Below are 13585 nucleotides of genomic sequence, written 5' to 3' on the forward strand. Positions count from 1 at the left end.
TTTTGAAATGATATTTATACTTATTATCCCTTTATTTTTTTCTATCATGAATGATGTACAATTGAACTTAATATAATTGTTATTTTCTTTAGATAGCTTAAAAGCTTTGATTTAAATGCAAGTGTTTTAGATTGCTTAAAAGCTTTTGTTTAAATGTACCTACTTTTCTATTGTCCAATAAAAATATATAATATATATAAACGAAAACCCAAAAATCCTAGGTGTCATGATGTGGTCGCTCTCCTCTTTTTTCGAGTCACCAGATTTGCTTGATTTTTTAAATGGAGGCTTCATGCATTGACCCGAATTCATGGGTATGGGTCTTATCAAACCCATATATTTCTTAAACGGGTTATAACATCTCATTAAATTAAAAAACTAATCTCACCAAGTATTTGATGTAAAAATCCTATAAAATAGGAATATATAAAAAATTAATATATGATTTTTTTAAAATATATTATTATAAATAAAAAACAATTTTATGGTAAAAAAACAAACGGGTCTTGAGTCTCACCAAACTCATATAGCTTTTAAACTGGGTTATAACATCACATTTATTTGTGAAACCTTTTATCATCAAAGCATAAGTATATTCTTAACTTACATACAATAAATAAAATTAAAATTGAAAAAATATATAAATACTAAAAACAAATAATATAAAACAACCCCCGTAATACGGGGGATAAAAACTAAAAATTAATATATGATTTATTTAAAAATATATATATATATTATTTATAATTACAAAACCAATTTGTAGTAAAAAAAAATAAACGGGTTTTTGGTCTCATCAAACCCATATAGCTTTTAAACCGGGTTATAATATCTTATTTATTTGTGAAACAATTTATCATCAAACCATAAATATATTATTAACTTTCATACAATAAAAAAGATAAAAATTCAAAAAATAAATAAATATTAAAAACAAATAATATAAAACAACCCCCGTAATACGGGGGATAAAACTAGTATTATAATATATCAATTTCTTTTTATCCAATTAAAAATATTATAGTAGATCAATTTTTAACTGTCCAATAAAATATTTTATAATATATCAATTAATTTGTATTGTCCAATAAAAATATATAAATTATCAAGAGATAAATACCACAAACACGATTTTATTCAAAAATTTAACAAAGAATTTAAGTTTTTTATGACGTATGAATTTTGAGTTGTATCATTGGATTCAATTAGGTGTCATTAGGACTCTTTGAAGCAAGATCCATAAGACATGGTTACAACAATAACTTTTGAAATGACCTTTACACCTTTACTCATGAATGTACTCATTCTCCTTTGTGATTATGGCTGGTGCTCATGCTTTCACTCACTTTTTTACTTATATTATTTTTTTTTGATTTTGGTTTAATAGTGTAATGTTATTAGATCTTATTAAATTTACAAGCACTTATTTTGGTTTAATAAAACAATAACATGCATTTGGCAACACTAACAGGCTAATATATTGGAATTTCGTTCATATTCGCGAATTAAGTTTAACAACACATCGAGAGTAAATCAACATCACACTCGCATTACTTTTGTGAGCACGAAACTAGAAGCAAAATTACATAGACGCTGGAGGCTTTCCATTTAAAAAAGATGAGAAAACTGCTAGAGCACGTTTGGGCTGATAGCTTGGTACAAAATGTCCAGCTCCTCTAATGGTCAGAAATATTAAGTTTTCATATTCAACCGCATACCCACCGACCTAAGGATAGCAAAACAGTAAATATAAGCAAATAAACAAACTAAACACAATGCTTATACTATATGAAGGAAGTTGTAAGTATTAGTTTCTAACCTCGCCATTCAAGTACCATGGGTACCATGCTGTCTTAGTCGTAGTTTTCAATTTTTTTATTGCATATTGGGTTGTTGTCACGGCCACTCTACTATCAGTATCCCCACTGCATTTTATAGGATGATCATATATATTAAAACACATGTAAAAAAATAATAGCATATTTCTTTTTTTTTATTGTTTCCAGTCAAACGACAAATATTTCATTCAACTAAAAATTTGTCACATGTTTGACATGACAACTAATTAAGGAATTAATTATCATGTCATTTTTACATGTAATATGATATAAACACATGTAACAATTATGTAACAATATATTTGATATGAAAATCTTTGTATATTATGGCTACTTACCTGTAAATCCAAAAACGAATGCCACTCTCCATCAATCGTTGAATGGTTGGTAACATAGTAAATGGTTGGTCGGCCCACTTTTTAAATATGCCATCACTACATAAAGAAAAAAAACTCGTAAGAACCTTTTCCGGTCTGCAAACACTTTTCAAAACATTGTATTAACTTGAAATTCGACAAAAGGTTCTTACTTGCAATCTTCCCAATGCCCCGGGAGGCTAGTGAGATTCGCATGGAGCGCCTTTTGGACTTCAGGGATGTTCAAGTAACTTTCAATATAGTCTTGTGTGCATGGATCAAAACCTACCGTCTACAAAAATTTCAGTCTCAAATATGTTCCAAAGAATTTTACTAAAACAATAGACTATAACATAAAGTTAAGTTACCTTTGTAGATGTTCCATTCAAACATAAGGGAGCATAAATCTCGAAAGGAAAGACATTCCAGACGAGGTAATCCTCCTCGTGAATATAAGCTTTACATATATCCGACAATACCGAATTCCACGAAAAGTCACAATTCTTAACGATCCCATCATGGATTTCATCAGAAACCATCGAACGAAACCACAAAAAATCATGTTTTCCCTTTTGTTGAGTTTCATAATCAATAAGCGCATTTCCAATCTTAAAAAAAACACCAAATTTACACTCGTAAGTTTATAATATATGTTACAAACATTGGTTTTTAAAAATCTTTATATTATATTTAACATGCTTACCATAATCCCTTTGAGGTTGATAATGGTGTTATTATCGTTCCCGTTGCTTCTAAGGATTAATTGTGCGAGTTGAGGTATGTAATGGCCAGCGTAACTTTCTCCGGTGATGTAAATATCTCTAGTTTTGTATTCAGGAAACCTCTCCAACCAATTGATTAAAAATGTATATGAATCTTTCGTTGTTTGTACATCACCTGGTGTTTCATAGTCGGAGGATTTGTTGGAGTACGAAAATCCGACGCCAGCAGGAGATTCCAAGAATAGCATATTAGCCTCTGCAATTGTTTTCGTTACAAATTGCAAGTTTGAAAAGTTTTCGGTAATAATTGATTGTTACAATAATGTAGAAACAATAGTTTTAAACTCTATTGATTTAATATGTTGTTTACATTATTTAAAAAAAAAACAAATATACAATGAAATTTTGAATAACAAGGACAAATAAGTTACCTTTAATCCAAGAGTTTATGTTAATCGATAGAGTTTTACCATCTTTATTAACTCGAAATGGGCCAACTTCCATCATTGTTCCACCACCGATTGAAGAACATCCGGGTCCTATAATAATTTTAGTAGTTAATGAGAAATAAAATTATATGAAGTTAAAGATATATAAAAAATATATTAATGATTGGATTTTTCGTACCTCCGTTAAGCCATAGCACAAGAGGTTTTTCAGAAGATTCGTGTTTTGACTCTGAAAAATAGTAAAACAGAGCTCTGCCATTATGTGGATCAACTGTTACATAACCCGAATATTGGTTAAGTTTGAAGCTTTTTGGTTGTCCTGGTAACCTTGAAATCTTGTCATTCTCCTTCAACCCGTGTTGTGAGCTTACATGAACAACAAAGTCTGCAGTGGATAAATCTGGACTTTCGTACGTTTGTTTAAGATGTTGAAATTCTTGGAATTCCGAAAAATGGTCAAAGTGATTTCTAACACACTGAACCAAGATCAAAATAGCGAATTGAATTGAAAACACTAAAGCGGTCTTCATAGTTGATGTTAGATTGTTTATACTTGAGTAAGAACACTTGTATTTGATGTTAATTTAAATGTGCTAAAATTCATGTTATAAAGGATTCTTGATGTTATCTAATGACGAAACACATAATGTTTGACCGGAGTGTATCATGTGACTTCTAAGATTTCAAGTGATTGTGACAATTCAAATAAATAGAAAAAGTTTAACGTTATGCATAATTAATATCTTTCATATTAAATTGCTTTGGAAGAAAAGGTTAAATATTCAATGTAGTTCAAATGCATATCCATGGGTTCTAGATGTCACAATGAGCTGGCAAGTTATCGTTTGATGGGTTGAAAATAATTTTACTATAATTCATATTTTTGTGTACCAAAAACATATATTTTAACCCAACAACTTAAAAGCATGTAAAACTAACATGGCCCTAACAACCTGTCTATCAAAAGAGATTGACGGGTTGTTGAAGAGGTAGGTCCCAGCAGAGCCCAGTTGGACCCGCAAGACTCACCTTAAAAAGGGACGTCTGCGCAGAAACCAACTGGATCCGCAGGACCAACCATGCTCAGAGACGTGACGTCCTTACGCGCAGTACGCAAGCTGTTCCCGCAGGAAATGCCTCCCAATGGTGAAGGACTCCGCCTGTCCCCGCAGCCTCGGATACAAGCCATTAGGGAAGGCCACCCGCGCAGCAAGGCTACACGCACAAGGCACTTAGCTCTCAATCACAGTGTCACCTGAAGGAATGAGCGAAGCCGGGAACAATCCCGCACAAGGGCGGGAGGGGGAATACTCCCGCCCAAATAAGCCAGTCCGTACGATACGGGAAGATCTTCTGTAGTGTACCTGACGAGGTATGGGAAAAAGATCTGACTAAAGATACAACAGCTTATGGACAACAGTATGGCGAGCAGCATGCTCCTACACTGTATGTCACTATTAGCCGCTGCCTACTCACCAACTCTTGTCATACCACGTGCGTAGCCGGCAGTTGGTAGAAAAGGAATAGTATACAGCAGGCCTGGTCGCTATCAGCCGCTACCTACCCACCAACTACCAGCAGGGCACGTGCGTAGGCTACTGTTGGTGGAACAGGAACACTGTTGCAGCCGGCCATACCTCCTTGGAAACCTACCTTCGGCTATAAATACCACAAATTGTATGACCATCATATCTTATCTTGTATCATCATATTATACCTGATATCTGCTCTAGCAATCTCTTAATATACATTTATAGTTAAAGAGCAATCTAGTCTGATTCTCACGCCGGAGGGTGGTCACAAGGATGAACCCCCCCCCCTTCTCAGTGACAAGCTCACGGTGTCTGTTTTGCAGGTTATCAGAAGAACCATCTTCTCAGGGTCTAACCCCTCGTGGGAAACATCTATCTAACCCCCAGGTTACCAGTAATCTGCACGGGGTCCGGTTAGTGTTTCTTCATTGGCGCCATCCGTGCATAAAGCTAGAACTACATTTTTCTCCAGTTTTTTCAAACTTCTACAAAGATGGTTAGAGAAATTCCGGTAACCACAACCCCAGCTACTGGGGGGAATACCGGCAACACAGTTTTTACGAACACTACCCCGGTTACCCAAGCCGGGGAAAGTGAAGTAAATTTTACGAACACTACCCCAGTTACTCAAGCTGGGGCAAGTGCAGTAAATGATCGCCTACTGGGATCCACCGATACCCAGTTGGAGAAACGAAGACTCCCCCGCCAAACTCTCGATGAAGTTAAAGCATGGGCGGAGGCACGACAAAAGGAATTTCAGGCTGAGTTGGACGAACGATTGCGTTCCGTACAACAGGCCGACGAATTCGAATACTTGGATGACTCGGAGTAATCCGACTCCGACGCGAACCCTCGCCATAGGGCAAAAGGGAAGCGTAAGGAAACGGAATCCCAACCGAAAAGGCATTTTGGACAAGCCTTCAAACCAAAAAGCACAGGTGGAAGTCCACGAGACTTCTCCAAAACGTTCAGACCAAACGTTGCAAATGCGGGAACGTCCAAATTTACAAGGGACATTGCGGAAGCAATCGCCCCAAAGAGTGCCAAACAAATGTCAAGCATAGGCACATATGATGGTATATCTGACCCCGATGATCATTTGAACAGATTCATAGCGGGGGCAACCGTCAGTAGTTGGACGGAACCTACGTGGTGTTACATGTTCCAAATGACACTGGTTGGGGCTGCTAGAGCGTGGTTCGATCGTCTACCGGTCAACCACATCTACGACTGGGCAGACTTCCAACAGAAGTTTAGCCAGCACTTCAGCCAGCAAAGAAAGTATACAGAGGAGCAATGAACGCTGAGCAGGCTGATGCGTGTAGAACCCCAGCTGGGAAAAACATGAATAAAATTCCAGCTACAATGTGGAGACTACATGCTGCGTAAAGAACGAGATCCCGAACCAGGTGCGTATCGGCTCGATGGCACTCCCATCCCAACAACATGGAAGGGAGCTCATTTACACAGTTTGCATGTAAATCAATTCCAAATTTGTAAAGAAAAGGCCAAGAGCCACTTCTAATGGAAACGATTCTCCTTAAAACATTGACGCTGATGATCTTACATTTTTATGAACTATCAACACGGATATGCCGGTTTTCACCGCATAATTACGTGAAAAGACGTTGGCTGGGGAAGGCGGCAAAACACGCATAAACCCAAAAAACGACAAACCTTCACGCAGGTCAGTTGAAGGGGAAAAGTTCAGTTATCCCATTAAATGAAAGTGCCGGTCTATCCGCATGAATCATGAAAAAGGGAACTGAACACTAACCTATTGACAACCGCGCGTCGAACGGTTAATCTATTCAACACGGATATGTCGGTTTTCACCGCATAATTACGTGAAAAGACGTTGGCTGGGGAAGGCGGCAAAACACGCATAAACCCAAAAAACGACAAACCTTCATGCAGGTCAGTTGAAGGGGAAAAGTTCAGTTATCCCATTAAATGAAAGTGCCGGTCTATCCGCATGAATCATGAAAAAGGGAACTGAACACTAACCTATTGACAACCGCGCGTCGAACGGTTAATCTATTCAACACGGATATGCCGGTTTTCACCGCATAATTACGTGAAAAGACGTTGGCTGGGGAAGGCGGCAAAACCCGCATAAACCCAAAAAACGACAAACCTTCACGCAGGTCAGTTGAAGGGGAAAAGTTCAGTTATCCCATTAAATGAAAGTGCCGGTCTATCCGCATGAATCATGAAAAAGGGAACTGAACACGAACCTATTGACAACCGCGCGTCGAACGGTTCAAAACAAAATTCTTAAAAGGATAAGGAAAACCTACACGCAGGTCAAATGGTAAAGTTTAGCCATCCTACTACGTGCAAGTGACGGTCCTACCCGCACAATCACGGAAGAGGAAGCAAAACTTCACCTATCTACCCGTTCAAAGGTTAACTTATCCCCAAAAGATGAGGAAAACCTACACGCAGGTCAGATGGTAAAGTTTAGCCATCCTACTACGTGCAAGTGACGGTCCTACCCGCACAATCACGGAAGAGGAAGCAAAACTTCACCTATCTACCACGTTCAAAGGTTAACTTATCCCCAAAAGATGAGGAAAACCTACACGCAGGTCAGATGGTAAAGTTTAGCCATCCTACTACGTGCAAGTGACGGTCCTACCCGCACAATCACGGAAGAGGAAGCAAAACTTCACACCTATCTACCACGTTCAAAGGTTAACTTATTCTAAAACACTTGGAAAATTGCTAATTTAAACTAAAGTATGCAAGTCATACAACGTTTACAAAGCAAGGAACCCAACGAAAGTAGCGGTCTTGCCCGCAAAAAGATTTATATTTCACAATGGTTGATTACAAGAATGGCCGGGTAACTACCCGCCTACAAGAAAGTAAATCTATACAACTATATCTATCCTAGCAGCGGGAAGGGATCTTCAGGATCAGGCTTCAGGGCCACTTCCACTTGGACCAGCCCCATCAGTAGAGCGTGGCAGTTCAAGGAAAGCTTGAGGATAGCTAGCCCGTCATCAGCAGCAGCAACTTCATTCACCTTCTCCACCACTGGATGCGGGAAGGCGGCGTATTGATTTACTGCTTGGTCGTATACAGCTTCGGTATCTACATCGAATAAAGGGAAGTTGGAAGGCGGGATGCCTTTCTCAACGAACCCTAGACCAAGCAGAAAGCCGGCCTTTTCCCCATCCTCGTGAGAAGCGTTGAGGGCTGCGCTCATAGCATCGTCGTAAGATGTCTCTGAGAAGACCCGATGCACAACCTACAAAGAAAAATACAAGTGTCAGAACCTTTTCTATTTATAAGGAAAAGCGTGAAGACATGAAGTTAGACATACCTGAGACAACGCTTCTCGAAGAAGCCATTCCTTGGCAACCAGAGCCTCTTGGAGGGCAGCTTGAGCTTCGTTACGGGCGCGTTCGGCTTCATTCTTGTTGAGATTGGCAAGCAACACCTCTTTAGCCGCAGCCTCTTCGACGCCCTTTAGCTTACGCTCGGTATGGTCAAGCACCCCCCTCTGGTCCAGGATTTCTTGAAGCTTCTTAGCATCCTCCATCGCCAAGGCATCATGAGCCTGCTGGAGAGCCTCTAATTTGGCTTTAAGTTCTTTATTCTCCACGCGTAGAGGCTCAGCAACAGCTTCAGCCTTGGTGGCCCTCTCGGTTGCGTTCCTCGCAGTTTCCTTAGCCAGCCGAAGCTGTTCATTAACAGCTTGGGCAGCCTTGGAACGGGCCTCGAGTCGAGCCTGAACTTCAACCTCAAGGGCCTTGAAGGCCTTCTCCTTCTCCGCAGCCGCTGCGGAGAGTTTTTGGTTCTCCTCCCGGATCGCCCGCGCCTGAGCTACTTCTTTAGCGCGAGCTGCTTTTAACTTGTCGTTTTCACGACAAAGCAGCTCGACGCGCGGCTGCATCCGGGCGAGGAGAACCCGAAGCTCATTGCTTAGCCTACCTTCCTGGTAGCTAGCCATGGCTTCCCCCAACGCACCACTGGGAGCAGCGTGACGAGCCCATTCCACGCACTCCACAGGGGTACGAAGGGTTGTTCCTCGGCGTATGTTCCATCGTGGAACATACACTTCATTGGAATCCGACACTGCAGAAAACAAAAAGCAGTTAGGAAAAGATGATAAAAAATATATAAGTGAAAAAGGGCCAAAGGAACCCTACGCACCTGTAGGGTCTATAACAGGCCGATAGCCGCCGAACCCATCACCTGAACCCAAAGGAAATCCATCCAAAAGGTCAGGCAGATGGGAAGGTGGCAAAGATTGGCGGGAACCCCCAACGCGTACCTGATGGACCGACCGTCGTTGCCAATGGCGGGGGCATAGTAGCAGCCGCCGTGGTCGCCGCCGCGGTCGCTGCCGCAGATTCCGCAGCAATGGTAACCGCCGGCTCGGTGAAGGATGCTGTAAAAATCGCACTCACCGCCGGCGGAGACGTCATCTCGGCTGGAACAGTTGGCTCAAAGGAGTGAGCAACTGGACCAGCGGAAGCAGGCGCAGGCGCCTGGGTCGTCGCCTCAGGTAAGCTGACCAAGCCTACCGTCATTGGCGGGGAGGTACTACTTGGAGCTCTACCCTGGAATGCGTCAACATCCACGCCTGCGTAAAGAAGAAAAGTGTTAAAAGATAAAGTTATGAAGATAAAAAGCTGAAGGAAGTTGTACTTACGGGTTTTCTTGAGCCTGAAAGTACGGACGGGCGGGGATGAACCCGATGGAGCCGGCCTCTTTGCGCCGGTCACCGTCGTCTTCTTGGGCTCTCCGGAGGTGACAGTCGCATCCTCCGGAGCAGTGGTCTTATCACCACCGGGATTCCCCGCCACCTCTTCGCTCTCAGTCTCCGAGTCAGACAGAGGCACCGGATCGGCAGTGGAGGCCACCTTCTCCTTTCCCTTCCCGCCGGCAGCCTTCTTCTTCCGCACCAACGGAGGACCATCTGCGGATTCCTCATCAGAACAGACGATTAGAGGAATTCCAGCAGAGGTTTCAACATTGAGGGGTCGAGGGTTGAAGAGCGCCTTACCTGGCCGCCTGGCGCTAAGGATCTCATGGCCTTGCGGATAGACCTCCACGAACCGATCCGCAGTTTGTTCGAGGATGGGCAACTCGTTCTCGTCCAGAGCGCGAGTACCCATCCGTGTGGGACCGTCAGCCTCCCGCGGGTTAAGGAGCGACTGCAGGTCGTTCCCCTCTGAAATAAACAGGGAAAAAGTTAGAAGAAATTTAAAATCAACAAAAGGAAAGAAAGCATACCGTAAGGAACAGAGTTCGAACTGTATTCGAGGACGATCGGAACCTTTTGCGCGTCCGCCGCCTTCCAGACCCGGCTCATCCCCAACATGACCATCCCGGACTCCGCAAACCGGTAAACCGGAGATTGGATCCGAGATATCCTCGAAAACCATTCCGCCTCCTGGTAGTTGGAGGCGTGAAGGCTTGGGAGAGCTTGCCCATTCTTAAACTTCATGGCAAGGGGAATGGCGCGAGCGGAGATAAAGAAGAACTCCCGCTTCCACGCGCGAAGACTGCGCTCGGTCGCGCAAATCTTCAAACCCTTGATACGGGTTGTCAGGGTATACCACCCCTGGATGCACCTCCAGGTGTAGAAGGTCATCAGGCGGTCAACATGGGGCTCGATGCCCAAAATCCGGCACACCCACTCGAAGTGGCGAATCTTGGCGATCGCCATAGGGTGCAGCTCGGTCAAATGAACACCGTGCCTCTCAAGGACACGGTAAACAAACTTTGTCAATGGGAACCTAAGATTCCCATAGACAAAGAATGCTGCATAAACCCCGATCTTGCCTCTGGGGGCATCGTACAAGGTCTGATGGGGTTCAGGAAACTCAGGCTCGAGAGGATCGAGCATGAACTTCCTGACAACATACCGGTACAGATCGCCGGGCAGAGCACACTGGCACTCGCCAGCAGTACTCTTGTCATCGGCCGAAGACTCGAGATCACGTGAAGACATCTTGCAGAAAGAAGAAAACGATTTCGGGAAAATGCTTGCCTGAAAAGGTGAGTATTTGCCGGAAATCGCTAAGAAGAAGAGAAGGGTGAAAGTGTGGATTATAAAGAGGCCTCTCCCCCTTTATATACTAATCGCAATTAATGCGGAGGAGAGAGAAATCGAAGGTGCAATGAAACTATGACACGTGGCAAAAAGCAAGCTGGCAACAGCTGTTGACAGGACGCGTACCATTAATTTCGCGGCCACGCGCCCGAAAAATCGCGGCCACGCGCCTGAAAAAGCGTCTGGAATGACCATGTACTGTCACGTCACCATAACTTCCTGCACGTCCTGACACAGTCAGAAGAAACCGTCGCACGACGTTTCAGAGGTTTGGACTGTTCCTATCTTTCCACCAACCTTTCGAATTTCAAAATTCAAAATTTAAAAATATTAAAAAGTAAGCGGGAAAATACCCCTTACCTTGGCAAACAAGTAACCGTAAGACGGATGCGGGTACAGTGTAAAGGCAAAACCCTTCACATACCTAGCACCCGCAGGGAATTGAAGCCAAGTAAAACCTTGGCGAACAAGTAACCGTAAGACGGATGCGGGTACAGTGTAAAGGCAAAACCCTTCACATACCTAGCACCCGCAGGGAATTGAAGCCAAGTAAAACCTTGGCGAACAAGTAACCGTAAGACGGATGCAGGTACAGTGTTAAGGCAAAACCCTTCACATACCTAGCACCCGCAGGGAATTGAAGCCAAATATTCCTCGGCAACCAAGTAACTATAAGACAGGTGCGGGTACAGTGTAAAGGCAAAACCCTTCACATACCTAGCACCCGCAGGGAATTGACGCCAGGAATACCTTGGAAGTAAAGTAACCGTAAGACGAGCGCTGGTACAGTGTTAAGGCAAAACCCTTCACATACCTAGCGCTCCGCTGGGAATTGAAACCAAGAAGGATCTTCTGGGCAATGCTTGCGGAAACGGAAATAACATCCCCGCATAGCGGGAACGTCGAGAACTACGTTGTTTGAAGCTCCAGGATGGAATTGGTGGTTTTAACATAATTGATCACTATGTTCAAAACTACCAAAACCTCATGGAGAATCCACACAAGTGGGACTCAACGCTCCTGACTTGCGAGGAGGTTACAGACCTACCCGCATCATACCCAAAGACCAAGCAGGAAACTCGGGAATTTCTGCAAGTGACAAGGACTTCCGCGGGAAGAATCCCCATGGAAAACCTTAAAAAACCCTTTTCAAAACCCTTTGCTTAAGTCCAAAAGTTCACCTCACTTTATTAAACACGCATGAGAAGAACATTGGACTGGGGGGACTTGAAGAGGTAGGTCCCAGCAGAGCCCAGTTGGACCCGCAAGACTCACCTTAAACAGGGACGTCTGCGCATAAACCAACTGGATCCGCAGGACCAACCATGCTCAGAGACGTGACGTCCTTACGCGCAGTACGCAAGCTGTTCCCGCAGGAAATGCCTCCCAATGGTGAAGGACTCCGCCTGTCCCCGCAGCCTCGGATACAAGCCATTAGGGAAGGCCACCTGCGCAGCAAGGCTACACGCACAAGGCACTTAGCTCTCAATCACAGTGTCACCTGAAGGAATGAGCGAAGCCGGGAACAATCCCGCACAAGGGCGGGAGGGGGAATACTCCCGCCCAAATAAGCCAGTCCGTACGATACTGGAAGATCTTCTGTACTGTACCTGACGAGGTATGGGAAAAAGATCTGACTAAAGATACGACAGCTTATGGACAACAGTATGGCGAGCAGCATGCTCCTACACTGTATGTCACTATTAGCCGCTGCCTACTCACCAACTCTTGTCATACCACGTGCGTAGCCGGCAGTTGGTAGAAAAGGAATAGTATACAGCAGGCCTGGTCGCTATCAGCCGCTACCTACCCACCAACTACCAGCAGGGCACGTGCGTAGGCTACTGTTGGTGGAACAGGAACACTGTTGCAGCCGGCCATACCTCCTTGGAAACCTACCTTCGGCTATAAATACCACAAATGGTATGACCATCATATCTTATCTTGTATCATCATATTATACCTGATATCTGCTCTAGCAATCTCTTAATATACATTTATAGTTAAAGAGCAATCTAGTCTGATTCTCACGCCGGATGGTGGTCACAAGGAGGAACCCCCCCCCCTTCTCAGTGACAAGCTCACGGTGTCTGTTTTGCAGGTTATCAGAAGAACCATCTTCTCAGGGTCTAACCCCTCGTGGGAAACATCTATCTAACCCCCAGGTTACCAGTAATCTGCACGGGGTCCGGTTAGTGTTTCTTCAGTTGTAGATGAGACGAAATCATGTGGAAAACTAGTTAACAATACTTAATATGTCATAATATAGTGTAGTTCAAACAGTATATTTTACTAACCAGTAAATAGTAAATACACTAATTATAGTGTCTAGCTTAAATAATAACCGAATATCTAAAAACTATTTTGTTAATTAACCGGTAAATGCACTATACTATATTTTGTGTGTTCGTTGGAGACCGGACCGTTACATGGTGACCGGTTTTTCTTCTTTGTTGGGCTTTTTCATATACTGGGCTATTGGCTATTGCATATTTGGGCCAGACTGAGCTTAGTCCATGAAATCAGACTTGTTCTTGCTTGGGATATAACTCCTCACTCATCATAACAAAACATCATGTTGAAATTCGAAATAAGTTTTATATCAATCAACTCGT

The 13585-nt window shown here is 43.0% G+C and overlaps 2 protein-coding genes across 2 annotated transcripts in view; one reads left to right on the top strand and one right to left on the bottom strand.

Moving 5' to 3' along the window:
• LOC143537324 (B3 domain-containing protein At5g42700-like) overlaps positions 1–13585 on the top strand; it is a 94868-nt gene that overhangs the window by 25848 nt on the left and 55435 nt on the right. The gene's annotated exons all lie outside the window — the stretch shown is intronic.
• On the bottom strand, positions 1226–4102 carry LOC143537299 (serine carboxypeptidase 1-like). Its single transcript, XM_077031095.1, has 8 exons — positions 3544–4102; positions 3348–3455; positions 2898–3172; positions 2563–2802; positions 2368–2486; positions 2177–2272; positions 1820–1925; positions 1226–1726 (listed from the first exon to the last, which is right to left on the bottom strand). The coding sequence occupies exons 1-8, from the start codon at positions 3893–3895 to the stop codon at positions 1583–1585; spliced, it is 1440 nt and encodes a 479-aa protein (XP_076887210.1). The 5' UTR covers positions 3896–4102; the 3' UTR covers positions 1226–1582.

Source organism: Bidens hawaiensis, unplaced genomic scaffold (genome assembly GCF_021521415.1).
Source record: "Bidens hawaiensis isolate Kalapana, Puna unplaced genomic scaffold, B.hawaiensis_p1.1 tig00011171_1, whole genome shotgun sequence".
Lineage (NCBI taxonomy): Eukaryota > Viridiplantae > Streptophyta > Magnoliopsida > Asterales > Asteraceae > Bidens > Bidens hawaiensis.

Coding starts and splice junctions, on each gene's coding strand:
- LOC143537299 (XM_077031095.1), bottom strand. CDS start 3,895: ATGAAGACCGCTTTAGTGTTTTCAATTCAATTCGCTATTTTGATCTTG. Junction 2,803..2,897: donor TCAACCTCAAAGGGATTATG/GTAAGCATGTTA, acceptor GTTTTTTTTAAG/ATTGGAAATGCGCTTATTGA. Junction 2,487..2,562: donor TGAATGGAACATCTACAAAG/GTAACTTAACTT, acceptor AAATTTTTGTAG/ACGGTAGGTTTTGATCCATG.